The sequence below is a fragment of the Cavia porcellus genome, unplaced genomic scaffold, assembly GCF_034190915.1.
Source record: "Cavia porcellus strain 051 isolate PalLab524CR breed Dunkin Hartley unplaced genomic scaffold, mCavPor4.1 scaffold_1, whole genome shotgun sequence".
Taxonomy (NCBI): Eukaryota; Metazoa; Chordata; class Mammalia; order Rodentia; family Caviidae; genus Cavia; species Cavia porcellus.
Genome location: NW_026947484.1, coordinates 45,980,619 through 45,999,558, shown reverse-complemented (window position 1 = coordinate 45,999,558; position 18,940 = coordinate 45,980,619). Strand labels below are relative to the sequence as shown.

Sequence of the window (18,940 nt, the reverse complement as noted above, 5' to 3'; positions counted from 1 at the left end):
ATGGAGCAAGGGACATAAACAGACGCCCCTCCCAGCATGTCCCGACCTACCCAGACACGGGAATGTGGCTTACTCACCCCTGGAGCCAGCTCCCTGCAGGATCCACCTCCACTTTCACAACCCTGGCTCCTCACTCCCCATCCAGGGGTTCAGCCTTTATTTTGCCTCTGCTGCTTCCTGGCCCCCTTCAGAGCAGCCTTCCTTCATCCTACAGCCCGGCCAAGGTTTTCATCTGCCTATCAGAGCTGCCTGGACACTTTCACACTAATATATGAATGATGGCCAAACTAGCTTAAGGCTGTGATTACCCTGTGGACACTCAAAGCTGATAAAGTGACAAATTTGTTTTGGCTTTGTCATTTGTCAAGGACTTCAAATTTCATCACGTCAACCTCATGTAATTTTAAAATGAACCATTTTGATGGGCTCCACTTTCCCTCTTAATTCAAGCTATTTCTGGCCTCCTCCTAATGCAAACCCGCATCCTCCTCTGCTATCATGCTTCCCCGCACTGTTCTGCAACACTGCATGCATTGCACGGGGCCCACCCCATCTCTGCTCCGCCCTGCAGGCTGGAGCCGAAACCCCAGAAACTGGACAACAAAGGTCTAGGAATGCTGCCAGACCTACAGGCCTGGAACTCTCGTTTCGACAGTGAAGCTGCAGTGGATCTGAAGGAAATAATCCTGCTCCCCACTTACGTACCCATTTAAAATAATCAGCTGTGGAGACAAATTTAAAGAACTCTTATGTCCTAATATGTTTGCTTTCACCAGGGTTTAACACACACACAGACACATACCCGGAACTGCAAAGGGAAGAGTACAAAGATCAGCCTGTGTACAGTGGAACACAGAGCGGTTTGTTTCACACAAATAAGGTAACTGGGGAGGGATTCCTTCCTCTCTCCCAACACACATGCTCGCACACACACATGCACACACACACCCATATCACACATGTACACACGCAAACACACACAATACACAAATATATGCACACATACATGCACACATACTCACGCGCTCTCCTCTCCTCTCTCTGCCCTTCCCTCTGGCACAGCAAACAAGGGGCCTAAGGCTTCCAAGTCACAGACCCGGTTCTCACCAGCCCACCCCCCAAGACTGCAGTGCACCCACCCCATCCCTGTCTTTGAGAAGTAAATGGCAACAACCAGGGCGCCCTAAGGAGCAGCGATGGGGCACACACAGAACCCTGGGAAGGGGGCCCCTGACCACCACAGCTCCTTCCCGTGACCCCCAGGGCGGAACCCACGCGAGGTGAGGATGATGATGATGATGATGATGGCATTGCAAAAATAAAAATCTGCGAAACAACTTTGCCAGCCGCCAAAGTTTCACACACTGCCAGCGCCCTGGGCGGGCCGAGGATCTGCAGCCGCAGGAGGGGGACCAACTGGGCCTCCCGGGGCTCTGCTGATCCCGAAGGCGGGGAGCGGTCCGAGCGAGGGCAACGTGACCGCTTGTCCAAAGGCCACGCCCAGCGCCCTGCACCGCCCACGCGGGGGCGGACCCTGGTCCGCGGCGCTCAAAAGCGGCCGTCCCGCGTGGGTGCGGCGTCCTGCATGGGTACCTCGTCCGTGTCCCGCCCGGTCCCACCCGCAGCCATGGCGAAGCCCCTGAGCGACCAGGAGAAGCGGCGGCAGATCAGCATCCGCGGCATCGTGGGCGTGGAGAACGTGGCCGAGCTGAAGAAGGGCTTCAACCGGCACCTGCACTTCACGCTGGTCAAGGACCGCAACGTGGCCACCACGCGCGACTACTTCTTCGCGCTGGCGCACACGGTGCGCGACCACCTGGTGGGGCGCTGGATCCGCACGCAGCAGCACTACTACGACAAGTGTCCCAAGGTACGCGGGCCTCCGAGCAGGGTCCCTAACAGGGTCCCCAGCGCGTCCCAGCCGCGCCCCGCCCCAGCCACGGAGACCCGGACCGGACCGGGCCGGACCGGACCGGACCGGACCGGACCGTCCCCGGGCTGTGGGCAGGACTGACTCGGCCTCCCCGCCAGCACTCACCCGAGCCGCCGGCCCACAAAGTTTTGGGGAGTGTAACGGCCTCGGGCCTCGCATTCCAAAGTCCTGGCTTTCCGCCTGCTAAAACAGATAAATGCCCAGCCTTGGCCCAGCTTAGTGTTTGAGGAAGGGCGACAAATACAGAGTTCCTCAAATGACAGTGAGTTCCAGGCTTCTGCAAGGGACACCTCAGCACGCACAGCACGCACACATGTCCTCCTGGGCCCTGGGCCCTGGCCCCTGGCCTTGGGGCTGCCCAGGAACTCTGAGTAGGGACCTCCTCTGCCCACATTGCGGGAGCTGGAGAGGCCCCTGGGTGGTTCTGGCGCACGGAGGCGCACTATCTCCTCCTGGCCAATCTGGAAAGGGGACAAGAGGCCCTCAGGAAGAACTGTAAGGGACAGGGCAGGATCTGTGTAGAGTCAGGGTGAGAGCAGCTCTGGCTTCTGCAGAAAGGGCTGCCTGAGAACAGCAAAGACTAGAAAAGCTGGTTGGAGAAACTGAACGACTGGAATATACCCTGAGGCAACGGGAAATACACAGAAATATTTATTAGGATTTTTAAATATGTAAAAACATGAAAAATGATCCATACTCCCAAAGCTCAAGAACTACAGGAATGTTGGTTGTTTCCTCACCCCACCCCCGCCCAGTACATGAGCTTAGACCCAAGACCGTGACACTGAGCTACATCTCTGGTCCTTTCTCCTTTTTACTTTGAGGCAGGGTCTTAGTTAAATTGCCCAGGCTGGGCAGGAATTTGCAGTCTTCCTGCCTCAGCCTCCCTTGTGCTGGGGTTACAGGCATACACCACCACATCCATTTTAAGAATTTTTAAGAGAGAGTAAGATTTTCCTAATGAGAAATTGCAACTTAACAGCACTTTCAAGTGGAAAGTCAAAGTCACCCCAGAGGTCTATCAATTGCTTCCCAAATGTAGCAACTGCTAAAATGGATCCTTAGAAATCTAAGTATATCCTTAGAACACACTTTATGTGTTTCTCTAACTACTGTACCATTTCTGATTTGCACAAAGGGGAATGGTACAAAGTTTGCCAAACTGTATCTTGCATTAAAAATTGTTTAAATAATTTTTGAACTGAAGAGTAGATTGAGACACACACACGCGCGCGCACACACACACCCTTCTGCAGCATTCAGCACCTAGAGCCTCCTGTGGTTCTTCTGTCTGAGGTTATATGGCTTTCCCGTCCTCTGCCTGCTTTTTTCTGTGTGTTCTCCTTTCCTACTGAGTGCAAGGTTAAACCAGGCATTTTGCCTGACACACTGGAGGTAATCAGAGGACAGGGTGCATCACACACATTAATAGTGTCTCCACCGTGACAGTCATTTCCCTAAACAGATGCTGCCTGCCCTTGATCGGCAGATGTGCCCATGCTTCTTTCCCTGTCTCCCTCGGAACCCTGCAGATGAACCCCTAATCTGGATTTCTAATCTGTGTTCTTCATTAAACTCCATTTCTACATTTCCAGGTGTTTAGCGAGCATATCCAGATCTCTTCCTAGTTCCTCAGTTGCAGCATACTAAAAACTCAAGTGAAATCCCTTGCATCTTGTCCTATGCTCTCTGTTGCTAATTTGTCATCTTGACAGTAGGCGCACTATCTCCTCCTGGCCAATCTGGAAAGGGGACAAGAGGCCCTCAGGAAGAACTGGAAGGGACAGGGCAGGGAGAGTCAGGGTGAGAGCAGCTCTGGCCCCTGCAGAAAGGGCTGCCTGAGAACAGCAGAGAACCCAGTCACAAAACTCGAGTCTCAGTGCGACTTTCTCCTGTATTCCCCATTCAAAAGTTTACCAAAATCTGCCAGTTGATTTCCCCAAGTTGCCTTGAACTTACCCACCCTCTTCCTTTCCTGCTTCCTGCCTAGCTGAGGCCCCTGCTGCTGGTCTCTCACAGCAGACTTCTCAATGGTGACCTTGCTTCCCAAAGTGGTGTCAATGTCAGCGTGAGGCTGACTGACTATTGGACGGATTTTGTCTTAACAGCGAGCCATCTTTCTGCAGTTTAACTTCAGAGGTGTTGGGCAGGGCTCCTGCATGCTCCATTCCAGGATGACTTTTTTCAGCTCCATGAATGCATGCAGTTTGCAGGCCCATCTCATTGTGTGCACAGCAGATTGATTAAACTTCCAGTGCAATGTAGCTTGGTCCTGGTGCTCGGTCCTTCCTGGCTCTATCACTGCTATGGTCTTTAAGCTCCCAAAAGCCTTTCTCCACCAGAAGAGCTGGTCCTTCCTACCTCATCTTCTGTATCCTGGACCGTTCTTACTCCCCTACAAGCTAATCTCCACTTTGAGCCACTGCTGCTAACTTGTGGCCCCCTGTCAGAGCCTTGTCACCCACCCAGCTCTGCTCTTGCCTGCCCTGCAAGTCTCACTTTTGATGTCCCCTGTCCCCTACGTCTTCCTGGAATTACCTGTGTCCTCAGCTGAATGCTGGGAATAAAATAAAAAAGTATCTCAAAAACTATGGTTCTTGGTATGTCTTCTTTATTTTTGCAAAACTTTTGAAAATATCCACTTTTGTATAATATACATAAAAGGGTAGTAATAATGGTGCAAACTTAATTTATAAAGTATATCAGAAGTGATTGATTATTTTATTGCTAAGCATGTGCAGTAAGTTTTTGGAGAACATTCACCAACAGGATGGCCACAGATCTGCTTTAAGGTCTTTTATGTTCTCAAACAGCCCAGTTAAAAAGTTATTTATGATAAAGTGGGAAATTTCCTGTTCTTATGAACTCTGTCATGTAAGGAAGGTCTCTCATTGATTTTATTTTGGTCAGTAGCATATTTTTAGGAACACCTTGAAATGCCTTAAATGCAGCCTTTTTCCACTTTTTGTTTTTAATTAATACAGGTTTGCAGTACATAATGATGACAGTCCTTGCTGGGAGGTGGTGCGTGGATGTAATGCATCTCTCTCTTTTTCTTCCTCTTTCCCAACCCCTCTCTTCCTCCTCTCTGTCTCCTGGCCCCCTTTCCTTTTGTAAAAAGTCTATCTTCCTGTTTTGTATGATCTACCTTTTATTTTGCTTTTTATTTATATTTTGGGTCATTTTTAATTTTAAAATTTATGCTGAAGATGTTCTTGATTCTATAGAGTGATCATGTTTCACTTTATGACAATACATCAAATTTTCATAACCACACAGTAAGCAAATATAAATACTTATTACACTGTTTTTCATTAAGCTTGTGTGTCTAATTTATTTCACTTAATATTATGGTCTCAAGGTGCATCCACTTTGCTATAGATGACTGAAGTGTATCCTTCTCTACGGCAGAGTAGTGCTCTACTGTGTACAAATATCATTTTCTTTATGTATTCATCTGTTGACGGACATGTAGGACACTTTCAATATTTAGCTATTATAAATTATTCTGCCATAAAGATGAGTATGATTGTGTCACTATAATATGATGTCTAAATCTATCAGGAAGATACTAGGAGAAAAGCTGGGTTGAGTACAATGTCTATATTTAGTCTTTTGCGGAGTTTCCAGCTCCATTAATGATTTTCATCATTTAAAATGTTTTTTTCCCATGACTAGAATTCTAACCCGAGGCCTTGTTCCTGCTAGGCAAGCACTGTCACTCGGCTGTATTCCCAGCCCTTAAAATATTCTTAATATATATTTTAATCTGGTGTAAGTCCACACTCCTTTTGAATCATTGAGGAGGAGGAGAAGTCAGTTCCCCAAGGTCTGGCCTTACCATGGCAAGTGTTAGATGTGCACTGTGTTCCCAAAGGCGGAGCACTGTGCTAATGTCACAGAGATGATGAAAATACACCCAAGGAAGAGTGAAGAAAAGACCAAGCTATCATGACACAGACGTGTATTTGTGGCTTAAGATTCTGATTCTTGTGACAGTGGTCACTGGCGTGCAAAAGCCCAGCCCTGGGTATGAGTTGGGCTCTGCATATGGCCTGGGTCTGGCCAGGAAAGCTGCCTGTTCCCACTGCCACTGAGGTGGCCAGCGGCTGGGGGACCCTGATGGTGGCGTGCAGACATCCCTGCAATGTGGATGAAAATGACCTGCATTGCACAGTGATGCCACACCCTCCCCACCCGCAAGGTGGGGGCTTGCCCCTCAATTCACTTGTTTCATAAAATGAAAAAGTGAAATTTCTAATTTAACCTTCTCAGAGCATTTTATTTAAATGAATAATTACAATATGCTAAACATTATGGTCAATATTTATTACACTGAACTGTTTATGTATTTTCTGATTGGTCAAGTACTTTTCTTTTGGGTTCTTACAGAAATGTTAGAATCCCAAAGTTACAAAGGTGACTTTGTTGTTTCTTGTCTGCTGGCAAAAAAATGAAGGTAACCAATATGGAGAGTAAGATATTATTTAAAAGGAAAGTGAGGCTACTGATTTTTTTTAACGAGTAAACTATTCTAAAATAAAATGGTCTAAGACAGATCTGAATTTTGCATTTCTCATTTTTGACTCAATATCATTTACCTGGCTTTTCCCATGTCAAAGGCAAACAGTTTCTAAGTCAATAGAGAAATTTTCCAAAGTCATCAAGAGCAAACCTAGTAACTCAGCTTCTTATTCAGAAGGAACCCTTCCCAGGTCATAAACTTTTGGAATAATTGTAACTCTAACACCATAGAATTCCTTGCCGTGATCAATCAAGGCAGAATATTTTCTAGCCACAGAGTGTTTCTTGATTCTATAGTGTAGTCATTTTTTATTTTATGAAAAAGTAAGTCAAATTTTCATAAGCACATAATAAGAAAATAACAATACTTACTACACTGTTTTTCATTAAACTTGTGTGTCTAATTTATTTCACTTAATATTATGGTCTCAAGGTGCGTGTGTTTCAGCCTGTCCCTTCCTCCCCTAAGCAAACAGCCTCTGGGGCTGCTTCCGTTTGCCCCAAACATGTGTTATTCATGAGATTCACAAACAGGAGGGGGGAAACAAAGAACACTGAACCCAATTAACTGGATGAGTTTTTTGGGAGCCCGGCCATGGGGAAAATATTTGACTAAAACAATGCAAAATGATTTTCCCAAGGTAATTAATAGCAACACTTTTATGCCTCCTATCACACATCTGTAGAACTCATCTGAAAAAAACTAGCCCCACTGGTGTGCTATTTCTTGGTGGACTAACATGTGAGCTTTGTGTTACTGTGTTGACAAGTACGATGGCTCACACGACCTTTTTTTCTTTATTTCAGAGGGTTTATTACCTTTCTCTAGAATTTTACATGGGCCGAACCTTACAGAACACGATGATCAACCTCGGCCTGCAGAATGCCTGTGATGAAGCCATTTACCAGGTAAGCTGTGCTCATAGTTCTCTCCTCCCTCTCCTTGTAAATTTCAAGTATACTTCAAGTACCTTGAGAATATGCTGTGTGCACACCCCAAAAGCAAGAAACAATGTAGACATGGCCCTCACAAACTATTATAAATATGCATTACTAGTGATCGCTAGTGCAAGAACAGCCGGAAAAAGAAGTCAGAGAACTGGTTGTGACACATGAGAATTTTCTTTTGTGAGTAAGTCTTTGACAGCATTTCCCCAGCAAGTTACATCTGGGAAATTAGCATCTGAACAAGCCTTTACAGGCCTCACTGTGAGAACTGCTAGCTTTCATCTGGCCTCTTGTCTAATACAAGCACTTTTTAAAGAATGATCACAGTCTGACAGTTATTTATATACAAGACAACATATGAAAATGATAAGCTTTTAAAACACTGTTGTCATATTTTCTGTTGCTTAATGAGCTATAAAACGCACTTCCTCTTTAAAGAAGGAAACTGAGCCTAATGTACTAATTTGTTTTTATGAATGTATTTCACTGTTTCTGCCCCGAGCTTCAGGGATCTCCATACCAAAAGCAAATAGTCTTAACTTATTTTGATGGGGTTCAAGGGAAGAATGTGTATTTGTAAAGACAAACTGTAAATGCAACTTCAGGCTCTGAGCCTCTCCCTTGCCTTGGGGTTCCCTGCTTATGTGGCCAGCTGCTTATCTCCAAGGGCTTTGTGAGGGGCAGGGAGAGCATTTCCTGTGAAAGAAACATTGCGGCATTCCTCCACTTCCTCTTTTTCTTTACTTCTCACAGCAGCTGAAAGTAATATGGTTTCCGTGGAGTCATCCACGACAGGTGAGATACACAGGGTTTCAGAGCTTCAAAAAGCCTGCATGTTGACACTCACAGTTGGTTTGCTCCAGTTAATCGCAAGCAAATTCAAAAGCCCCATCAATAGCAAAATGCAGCAAAACTGTGCTTGAACACTTACATAAGGTTTAATTATCCAAATTCGTGTGAGAAAGCAACACTAGATATAAGGACAGAAATCGAGAAAGGGGGCTCTGTGAGAATTGGCCTCAACTTCAAGGAAACTTACCACGTCTTATGCATGTGTTTTCAACACCTGAATTAATTTTCCATGTTTAAAGCTGTCCAATCCCGTGGTTGCATGACTTTCCCAAGAGAACCCAGTCATTTCGCAACAGGCTGTCTTAGCCAAGTATGGGCTAGATTATCGTCGAGGCAGAGTGGAAGAGGTCATATATCTTATCTGGCCATCATTTTCCTCATTGTAAGCTAAGCAGTCCAAAGTGATCTGCAGAGCTGCAGGATTCTGATGGGATCCCACAGCTGTGCCAGCTGATCTGGCTTCGTGACCATCACACTTCAGGGCTGAGAACTCGCTGAAAGCCATGCAGCACCCCAGGAGGAAACAGAGGCTTTTAGGTCCACCCAGCTAGACCGAAGGACTGAGGTTCCCCATGGCCATCAAGCCCCGGGTTTAACAGCAATGAGTCACAGGTTTGGGGTCAGCAAATTCCGAACTCACTGACTGATTATGCTGTGGTTATAACAGAATGAACTGCAGTCTTTCCTGCAGAGTCTGTCTCAGGCTTTTTTTCTTATTTTCCAAACACCTCAGTCCAATTAGTATCAGCTTGGTAACGGACCATTTTGAAAGTTTTAGCCCTACAATGCATATACCAAAAGGAAAAAAAAAAAATAATAGTGCTGGATAACAACATTTACTAGGGGAACATTTGCCTACAAATGGTCCTCCTGTTTTGTATAATTTCATTTAATGACCTACAACTCTAAATGAGATAGGTACTGTTATCCTCAGTAGTTTTCAAATAAGAGAAGAAAAGCACAGAACGATTAGAAGCTTGAGCAGCATCAACAGCAGGGAAGCAGCAGGGTCTGCAGTGGCCATGCAGATGCCACTGCTGTGCCACCTTTCCCATCGGCACCTCGTGTCACCAGCTTCCCCTGGGGGCTAGGATAGCAGCCGATGCTAAATCAAGGCACAGCTGGATCTCAGTGCCTGGCCATCTTGGAAAAGAGCTGCGTGTGTGTGTCCACACTCAGTGTTGTTTCTCTTTCATCATCAGCTCGGCTTGGACATGGAGGAATTAGAAGAAGTTGAAGAAGACGCTGGACTTGGCAACGGTGGCCTCGGGAGGCTTGCTGGTGAGTGGCAGGGAAGTGTGTTACACTGTCCGGTTGGTCGACATCTTCTCAGATGCTGTACACACCCAGGCTGAAAAGAACCAAGCAAGCTTGCTGTAAGCAGTGCAAGGGGTGGCCTGAGAGATGCATTTGTTCGTGAGCTTTTTCACGGTGGTAGTTTCGTTTCAGAACAGAAAGGAACTTGAACAAAAAAGACACTGCTAAAACCCCAAGGTTAACCAGGTCCTTCCTGCAAACATACAGGTTTCCAAAATGGCCTCTTTACTTTCCTGCTCAACGCACATGCATTGGTGTGGGTGAACAGAGATGGCAAGCCTTGCATGCTCACTGGATAGTTCACTTTTTAATTAGCTGGTGGGCAGGAATCTGCTAATATTATTGGGGTGGTTTAGTTCATTAATGTCCTTTTTGTGCAGATATAATTTGAGTTCTTTGCTTTATCTGGGGAATGGATTTCTTTTAGCCAATACAAAGAAAAACATTTAAAAAAAATAATTCCATTTTCACTGAATTAAAAATATGCACACCTACAACCAAGCAGTTCTACTTTTTTATATCTGTCCTACGTAAACACTCAAACTTGTGCACAGGAAGACATATGAAAAATATTATTCTTGTAGTGCTGTTTGTAAAAACAAAACATTAAAAATAACCTAATAGTCAAAAAATAAAATTGACTTACATAGTTATTTAAGTTATCTTAAAATCATTTCAGGATAATGCCATTTATTTTTTTTTTTTTTAACAAGGAATGTTTTCTGTGACTGTGTATGTGTAAACATAGAAAAAGGGTCTGGAGGGGGCTGGGGATTTAGCTCAGCGGCATAAGTGCCTGCCTTGCAAGCAGGCAGTCGTGAGTTCAATCCCCGGTACCGATAAAAATGAAAAAGACAAAAAAAAAAAAAAAAAAAAAGGAAAAGGGTCTGGCTCAGCTTGGTGGCTCATGCCTGTATTCCTAACTACTTTAGAGGCTGAGGCAGGAGGATTGCAAGTTCAAGAAGAGACTGGGTAACATGCAAAGACCTTGTATCAAAATAAAAAATAGAAGGGCTGAGGATGTAGCTCAGTGGTAAAATGTTCTTGAGTTCAATCCTTGGTACGAAAGAAAGAAAGAAAGAAAGAAAGGGAAGAAGGAAAGAAGAAAGGAAAAGATCAGGATTTACTTTTCTTTTTCTTTCTTTCTAATTTTTTTCAATGCTGGAGATGGAATCCAGGGCCTTGCACATGCTAGGCAAGTGCTCTACCACTGAGTTACCCCAGGCCAAGGTCTGGAATTTAAAAACCAAATTCAGTTTAAATATTAAGCTGCTCCTGGTAAGGAAGAGTGCAGAGTTGGGGATAGCAAGCCAAAGAGAATGTCTTGGGCGAAGGATGTAGCTCAGTGGCAAAAGCACCTGCCTGGCCAGCACAAGGTCCTGAGTTCGATTCCCGGTACCCCCCCCCAAAAAAAGATAATGTTTTACAATATGATGAGAGAAACTGAAGTGAGAAACTGAAAGAGTAAATAAGATCTAACATGTACAATAGATATTATGAAATGAGAAGAAATTGTTCAAAAGAAAAAAGAAATTAGGACGGGGGAAAGGAGGGTGGAAGGAAATGCAAGTTAAGGCATAGTACTGGTGTCTCTTAGTTCTTTAAAAAGGAGGGTTTTGTGCTAATATCGATTGGAGATTTTTTATGCCCATATCTTGTACTCTGAGTAACTGCTTTAAAGATAACAGTACGCAATTGTATTGCTATTCTCCCATCATTTTACTATGAAGTTTTTGGTTTACTTTTTTCCCATCCAAAATGCATAATGTTTTAATGTGTTTTGCAAAAGGTTGTTTTTCTTATGGATTCTGAATCCAATATATCCAAAAGATACTACCACACTTGCATTAAATTATACACAGGAAAAATGAACATTTCTCCTTTTTAGAAGAACCTTTTAGAAATAGTTCCAAAACCTTCTTAATTTTGCACAGACTGTCAAGCTAGAAAGTGTTTCCTGTCATATAGCACTCCATCAACAGCGGTGTGCTTTAATATTGCCACTCGTGATAAAATTTTAAAAACAAAAACATTTACTGTGGGACACTTGTACCTTCTTGTATAATTGCTCAGCAGACAATAGAATAAGCATTCCTGGGCTGCAGGCAGACCAGCAGTGCTGGAGGCACCATGTCTAACAACTGGAATTGTGACCCACACTACAGCATAAACTGAAACTCAAGATCATTGCATAAAGTAAAATAAGCCTGTCGTGACGCACAAAGACCGTATCCACTTAGACAATATTCCTAGGGAGTCAGGCTCACAGAGGCAAAGTGAATGACAGTTGCCAGAGCCTGGGGACAGGAGGGAATGGAGAATCTGTATTAAGGGTGCAAAGTCTGTGTCCGGAAGATGGAAAGAGAGCTGGGAAAGGATGTGGTGGTGATTGTGCGATGTCACTGTATTGACTGCCTCTGAACTCTGCAGGTAAAATGCTTACTACTGTAGAAAGTCTATGTGTGTTAATCCAACTAAAACAACAACTTAAATTATTCCTCTAATAAGTAGGTGCTATGGTTGATAAATTGTGTCAACTTGAGAAGTTTAGAAGTTTAACTAAGAGACTCAGCAGGGAGCCAGGATCCTTGCTTTGTAAATACCCTCAACCTCTGCAAGAGGAAGGCACAGAGATTTTGTGAGTACCACCCCTGCCCTGGATGAACCTGTGTACAATATAAGGGAAGAGAAGAGACTTGTTTCCCCCTTTCGTTCTGGCTGCTGCCTTAAAGTGTTGCCCTGGTGCCATGCTACCCTGCTTTGGAGCCAGCTGATTATGGACTGAAACCTCCACAAACAGTGAGCTAAATAAACCTTTCCTTCCTTCATTTGGAGCATTGGGTGTTTTGTCCCAGCAACAAGAGAAAAGTAACCAAGACATTGAACCAGAATTCATATGCACATCTGTGTGCTCTTTCCTCCATGCCTAAATGGAGCTTCATTTTCACAGAGATCTGTTCCAGCAATGAGAAAAGATTTTGTGTCAGAACACTGAACTGAAACCTATGCCACTTCATTAAAGAACAACCACTTATTGATGAGAAAAAAGAAAAAAGAATGAGAACTACTTCTCCCCCTCAAGACGTTTATGGGGAACCCAACCCTTCAGTAGAGTTGGCTGCTTTCTCCCCTCTGTGTGTGACGTTGACAGCTGTCTCAGGCACTTTCCCACCACTGGGACAAGACACCCCACACCCATAACCTAAGGGAGGAGAGGCTCATTTGGCTGTCAGCTTCCAGTGGATTCAGTCCAAGATCTTGCCCCAGAGGCAGACATGGTATCCTGGAGAGTCATGGCAAGGAAAACCTGCCAACCCAAGGCAGCCCGGGAAGCAGAGAGAGGAGAAGGAGGAAACAGCACAAAATCCCGCTGATGAATATGTAGGAACCCACTGGTGAGTGTGGCATCCGTGGTCCACTCACCTTCTAAGCACATGAGAATTTGGGGGACATCTGAGATTTAAACTAACAATTATTATGCTCCTTTAACTACCTAGTAAGCTAGAAGAATAATAGTGGCAAATTGGGGCTGAGTAATTTTTGTTAGGTGATCTCAGCTGTTACCTGAAGGGGAAGCCTGGGCCCCTGTTCCAGTCATGCTGCAAGGGTGAGCTAATCAGGACTCAAGAAGAACCAAGTTGCCACAACCTGGAGAGAGCAGAAATTGAATAGAGCCAGGCACAAGCACAGGCACAAGACCAGTCCTGTTACAGTAACTCCAAGGCCTCAGGCATTTGACTGTGGATCTCTGTTTCAAAGCTGCATTGTGAACTCACCTCCCTTTCTGCTTTACAGGGTTTGTTTCTGTTTTGATTCCTGCTGTACAGTTCCTCATTCCAGTTCAAATTTCTGCAGGAGACAGCCCAATTTGTATAACCCCTTAGTTTGCACATAGCCCCCAAGGGAGATCCCTTCCCTGCCTGTTGACTGACTTCTGGATCAGCCGCTGTGGCATTCAGTAAGATAAAATGTAGGAGGGGGAAGAAAAATAATTCAACCAACAAGAACTTGTGTTATTACAAAAGATCTCCAGAGTTTGGGCTATTTTAAAACTAATTTTTTCACAGCATGATTATCTCGGGACTCTGTGGTTCTTTGAGCTTCCCTCCTCTGTCTGGAGCAAAAGATGATGGAACAAGGAAAGTCTTTCTCAGAAGTCCTCTGCCCCCAGCAGAATTCCTGCTCCCCCAAAGTGGGTTGAATGTTACTGCATATCCAGGCCAGCGCTGATCACAAAAAAGGGAACAGAACAACTGACTGACTTAAAAGCTTAGACCAGTGATGGTAAACCCTTCAGAGACCCAATGCCCAAACTGCAACCCAAACCCCACTTATTTACTGCAGACTTCCAGCACCTCGATTAAACCCAAATACTGATGTTTTTGTTTAGAACAAACAACTCATACATTAACATTTTTTGTCTTAAAAGAAAAACAAATACCACATGCCATAGGTTCACCTCCACTGGCTTAGACCAAACCGGCCAGATTCCTTTCCTGATCCAGTGTCTCCAAACTACTGCACTGGAATTCCATCAGCCAGCAGGAAAGAGTGTGCTGTAGATGTCAAATGAGTATATGATGAAGGCTTAAATAAATGAGACAAGTGGTGTGATTTTAGGGCTCCAGGAGGATCAAAAGCCTCTGCAGAGTTCTTGAATCTGGGGGCTAAGGTGAGGTCTAAGACAAAGAGCTTCTCTGGGCAGCCCATATTTATTACATTTGCAAACAAAGAGAGGGGATCCTCAGGAAAGCACAGGAAATGAGCAGGACACTTCAAAGACTTCTCCAAGTAGTAAGTTAGGCCAGTTTAGGCAGCTGTCTTACCTCCATGATGACATTTATGGTAGGAGTGAGTGCGTGCAGCTGCAGTCTCTACTTACTTAACTGCGGTTGGAGCCAGGTGTCCCCAGCTGTGGCCTTATCTTGCCCTTGGAGGTATCTCTGGCATCACAGGCTACTATAGGTCCTCAACCAGGACCAGTGATTCATAGAGGTTCACTTACTATGAATCAGCTCCCATTGCCCCGCAAGGGCCTAGGACAGACTCACAGATAAACACAGAAAGCCAATGAGTTAATTTTAAATCCTGCTCGGAGCCACTTCATAGTGGTCTCCAACAGGCCAGCTAGCCAGTCAGGTGCTGTCACAGAACCAGAACTGGCCACATGGAAGTTCAGTCCCCCACAGCTGTCTGTTCAGGCTCCATTAGCAGGAGCAGTGTGACAGTCATAGCTAAAGCAAGTGAGTTCCTTATCTGTTTCCAAGCGAAACGCTCGTGTAGACCCAGTGGTTATTTCCAGGTGGCGAGGTAATAGGTGACCTTTATTTTCTTCTTTCTACACTTTCATGTTTTATGACTTTTCCAGAGTATTCATTTTATAATTCAAAAGACGTTGTTTAAAAACCAGTGGAGGGGCCTCTGTGCTTGAAAAATATAAATATGGTATCCCACAGAAAAATGTCTTGTGGCAGCTGTGTTTTAATAGGGAAAGACTTGAAATTTTTTTTTGGTATCGGGGATCAAACTCACGACTTTGCGCTTTGCCAGGCAGGCGCTGTGCCACTGAGCTATAGCCCTGGCCCAAGCCTTGAAATTGATACTAAGCTAATGACGCCTTTGCCCGTACTCTGCCTAATTTAGCCTGCTTCCTGGACTCCATGGCCACCCTGGGACTTGCAGCCTACGGATACGGCATTCGCTATGAATACGGAATCTTCAACCAGAAGATCCGAGACGGGTGGCAGGTGCGTGAGCCATCTTTTTAAAATACTACCATTAAATGCTTCCTGACTTCTTTCACCGTGCTCTGAATAATTTACAGTTTACGAGTCTTTAACACAGAGCTGTAGTAACTTCTCTGGCAGTTGGTTGACAATGCTACTGTCAGTCTCCCCTGTGAAATATAAGTTTCCCAGGAGCAGGGACCCACCAGATCCACAGCACCTGACACAGTGCCTGCCTCTAATTATCTGACCATTGACTGATTTCTCACCTCTCTGAATACCAATTTCATCATCTGTAGAAGAATAGTGATAGTACTTGCCTCGCAGAGCTACTGTGGTAATTACGAAATGTAATCTCCGATGTATTACGTAATGAGTGTCTCCCCATAGCAAGCACCAAGCACATTGGAGTGACTCCCTGTTCTCAGCAGAGGGTTGGTATTTCAGCCTTGAGAGCTGACCTGCACAGGGGACTGTGAAAATGTTTGTCACTGGCCCGTGGCATGAGGACCACCTGCAGCATGTGACATTCCACACCTCAGCTTGCCAAAGGCAAACAGGGCTGCACTTCCCGAGTAATCCTTGCCGGTAAGAGCATTAAGAGCATGTTGTAGTTTTGAAAAATAGAAAACCAAGTCTCTTAAGAAGCAGAGTTATTGGGGCTGGGAATTTAGCTCAGCGGCATAAGCACCTGCCTTACAAGTAGGCGGTCGTGAGTTCGATCCCCGGTACTGATTTAAAAAAAAAGAAGAAGCAGAGTTACACCAGGTCACACTGCTGGCAAACACGTTTGCAGGTATATATCCTTTATTTGTGCCTACTCTCAGAGTTTTAGTGTCCTGACATGCCTGCTTTATAAAATACATAAGCTAAGTGTCTTAACTCTTTTATAAGGTGAAATCAGCCAACTTATATATAAAATCTGGTAATATTTGATATTCCCAACCGTAGTGCTCTATAAAAATGCATACAAACTCATTCACTGATACTGTTTGATTCAGTCTTTCTTTCTCCTTATCTTTGTCTCATGCATACATACCGAGGATAAACTGTATGGATTCGATTTCCTAGAAGCCAGCACCCTCCCAGTGTCTCCCTACTTAAAGACTGAATTCAGAGGCAAAGTGCTCAAGGGTCAGGGGAGTTTAGGCCTGAGCGAAGGCCAGGACAAGAATGCAGAGCAGGGAGTGTAAGGTTAATGTCTGTGCTTTCTCCCTCTTTCTCCATATTTGATGCTTTCTGGCTCAAGACATGAAGGGATTAAAGATTTGTTATGAAGACAATGAAAAAATGGTTCAGAACAATGATGGGAACATCTTATAAAAGAGATATCATAACCCAAATCCCAAATCCTGCTAGGGATCATCAGCAAGGAATATCTTCATCAACCCTAAATGTACAAAAACCAGCAGGCGACCAGATTTGGAAGAAAGTTTGGATGCTAATTTCTAACTTGAGATCTAACTTCAACTTGCTACCCATATATATAGCATGTCACCTCAATTAATTTAACTTGTCCGAGTTCCAGTTTTCTTATTGCAAAATTAAATGAATATGAAAATACCTAGAATATCTGATCCACACATAAGCACTCAGTAAAGTGTTCATTTTGCCTAAGAAAAAAGAGGATGATTTAAAAACTGTAGAGCCTGGGCATGGTGACACACTCCTGTAACCTCAGCATTTGGGAGGCTGAGGTAGGAGGGTCACAAGTTTGATTCCTGCCCCGGCAACTTAAACTCTGTCTCCAAATAAAAACTAAAAAGGTCTGGGAATGTAGCTCAGTGTAAAAGACTCAGATTCAGTTCCCAGTACTGCAAGAATGAATGAATGAATGAATATAAATATTCTGCAAGAAAACAACATACCATTACATTTTTTTAAAATTTTATTTAAAAGGAAAAAGAAAAAAACAAAACAAAACAAAGTGGTGTAAGGGTACAAGTAATACAGAACTTCCAAAAAAAAAAAAAAACCAGTAAGAAATCACCAGTTAATAGATTACACATTATCATCTTAGAGATAGTTGCTTAAGTCACAGTATCAAAGCATACAAACTGGACATTCAAACAGTGAGACTGCAAACAGTTGTGTTCAATGATCCAACCAAAAACATTAATATGGTCATCTATTTAACACGCCTAAACACACTTGCAGTTGTATCCTTTAGAGCACTTTTTTTCCCTCTCTTTTTTACAACAAAATTTACACATTTTGGGTTTTCTTACTCCTTAGTTCTTATTACTTTTTTTTTGGAAGAGAATAAAGTCAAATATGGCAAAACAAAGCTGTCAGTCAAAACCAAGGGTAGACATAGCACATGATGTAAAAACAGAGTACAAAGTTATCAATAATGGTTACCATAATGCCTCTTGCTTCCTTTAAAAAGAATTGTCTATCTCATTAGGTATTATAAAGTTGAACAAAACAGTAGAGAACAAGACCAATAAAACCTCAACCTTGTAAACATTACAGGACTTCCAAAGAAGATAATAGCCAAACCAGAATGGGCATCATAGTGAATCTTATTGCCTTCAAAGTAGTTGCCTATACCCTCAAACTTGATACTATCATACAGAACGGAACAGAGTCTAATCATTCAAAACAAGATAGTGGGAGTATTACAGGACTTCAAATCAAGTTAATAGGAAATCAAAAAAGTTACTATAATATATCCTGCTAATTTTTTATTTTTCCCCTTAATTAAAAAAATCATAAAAAATAACTAAATATTTTTTAATGAATAAGGGAGAGATTGAGATAAAAGAGGACATAACAATATCACAATACAGGTCAAAGCATGACAGTTTCAGCAACCTAGTGCTTCACCACCAAATAACCCGACTTAATAGTAGTTACCATAGTGTCTTCTTCCTTGAAATATTTGAATATAACTTCATATACTATAGCTTCAAATATATCCAGTCAGTGTAAAACCATTCAAGTGGATGAAAGCATTGTAGGGTATTTAGAACCAGCTAACAGAAAACGAACAATGGTTTCTATATTATCTCTTTGCCTATAACAATATTTGTTTATACTGTCACATATAATAAAATCCAGCAAGATACATCATGATAAAACCAATGGAGACAGAAGAGCCATAGTTTGGTGGGGCTTCAAAACAAGATGATACTAAATCAGCAGTAGCTATTATTATGACTTATTTTCTTCAAAATAGCTGTTCATTTAATCACAGGCAATAATATCAAGCAGCCCAGAATAAAGCCATTCCAATTAATAAGTGAAAACTTTATAAGGCTTCAAGGCCACATAATGTAGAATCATGATTACCACATACTTTTATATATTTGAATCATTATTTACATTAGGGAAACTATTCGGTATTCACACATGCAAGATTGATTTATTTCACTTATGAGTATGGTCTCAAGCTGCGCCCATTTATTGATAAATATCTCAATGTGATCCTTCTTTATAGCTGAGTAATACTCCATTGTATAGAAATACAACAATTTTTTTATCCATTCCTCAGTTGATGGACACTTGGGTTGTTTCCAAGATCTGGCGATTACAAATTGTGCTGCTATAGGTGCACATATATCACTGTGGTATGACGCTTTCAGTTCTTCTGGGAATATGCCTAGAAGTGGAATAGCTGGAACAAATGGGACTTCCA

At 43.4% G+C, this 18,940-nt stretch overlaps 1 protein-coding gene across 1 annotated transcript in view; it reads left to right on the top strand.

Moving 5' to 3' along the window:
* Positions 1-1,560: 1,560 nt before the first annotated feature.
* Pygl (glycogen phosphorylase L) overlaps positions 1,561-18,940 on the top strand; it is a 53,447-nt gene continuing 36,067 nt past the window's right edge. Inside the window, exons 1-4 of the mRNA XM_003471926.5 lie at positions 1,561-1,870; positions 7,265-7,366; positions 9,460-9,538; positions 15,218-15,321. Coding sequence (XP_003471974.2) covers positions 1,586-1,870; positions 7,265-7,366; positions 9,460-9,538; positions 15,218-15,321 — 570 coding nt within the window. The 5' untranslated portion in view covers positions 1,561-1,585. The remainder of the gene's footprint in view (positions 1,871-7,264; positions 7,367-9,459; positions 9,539-15,217; positions 15,322-18,940) is intronic.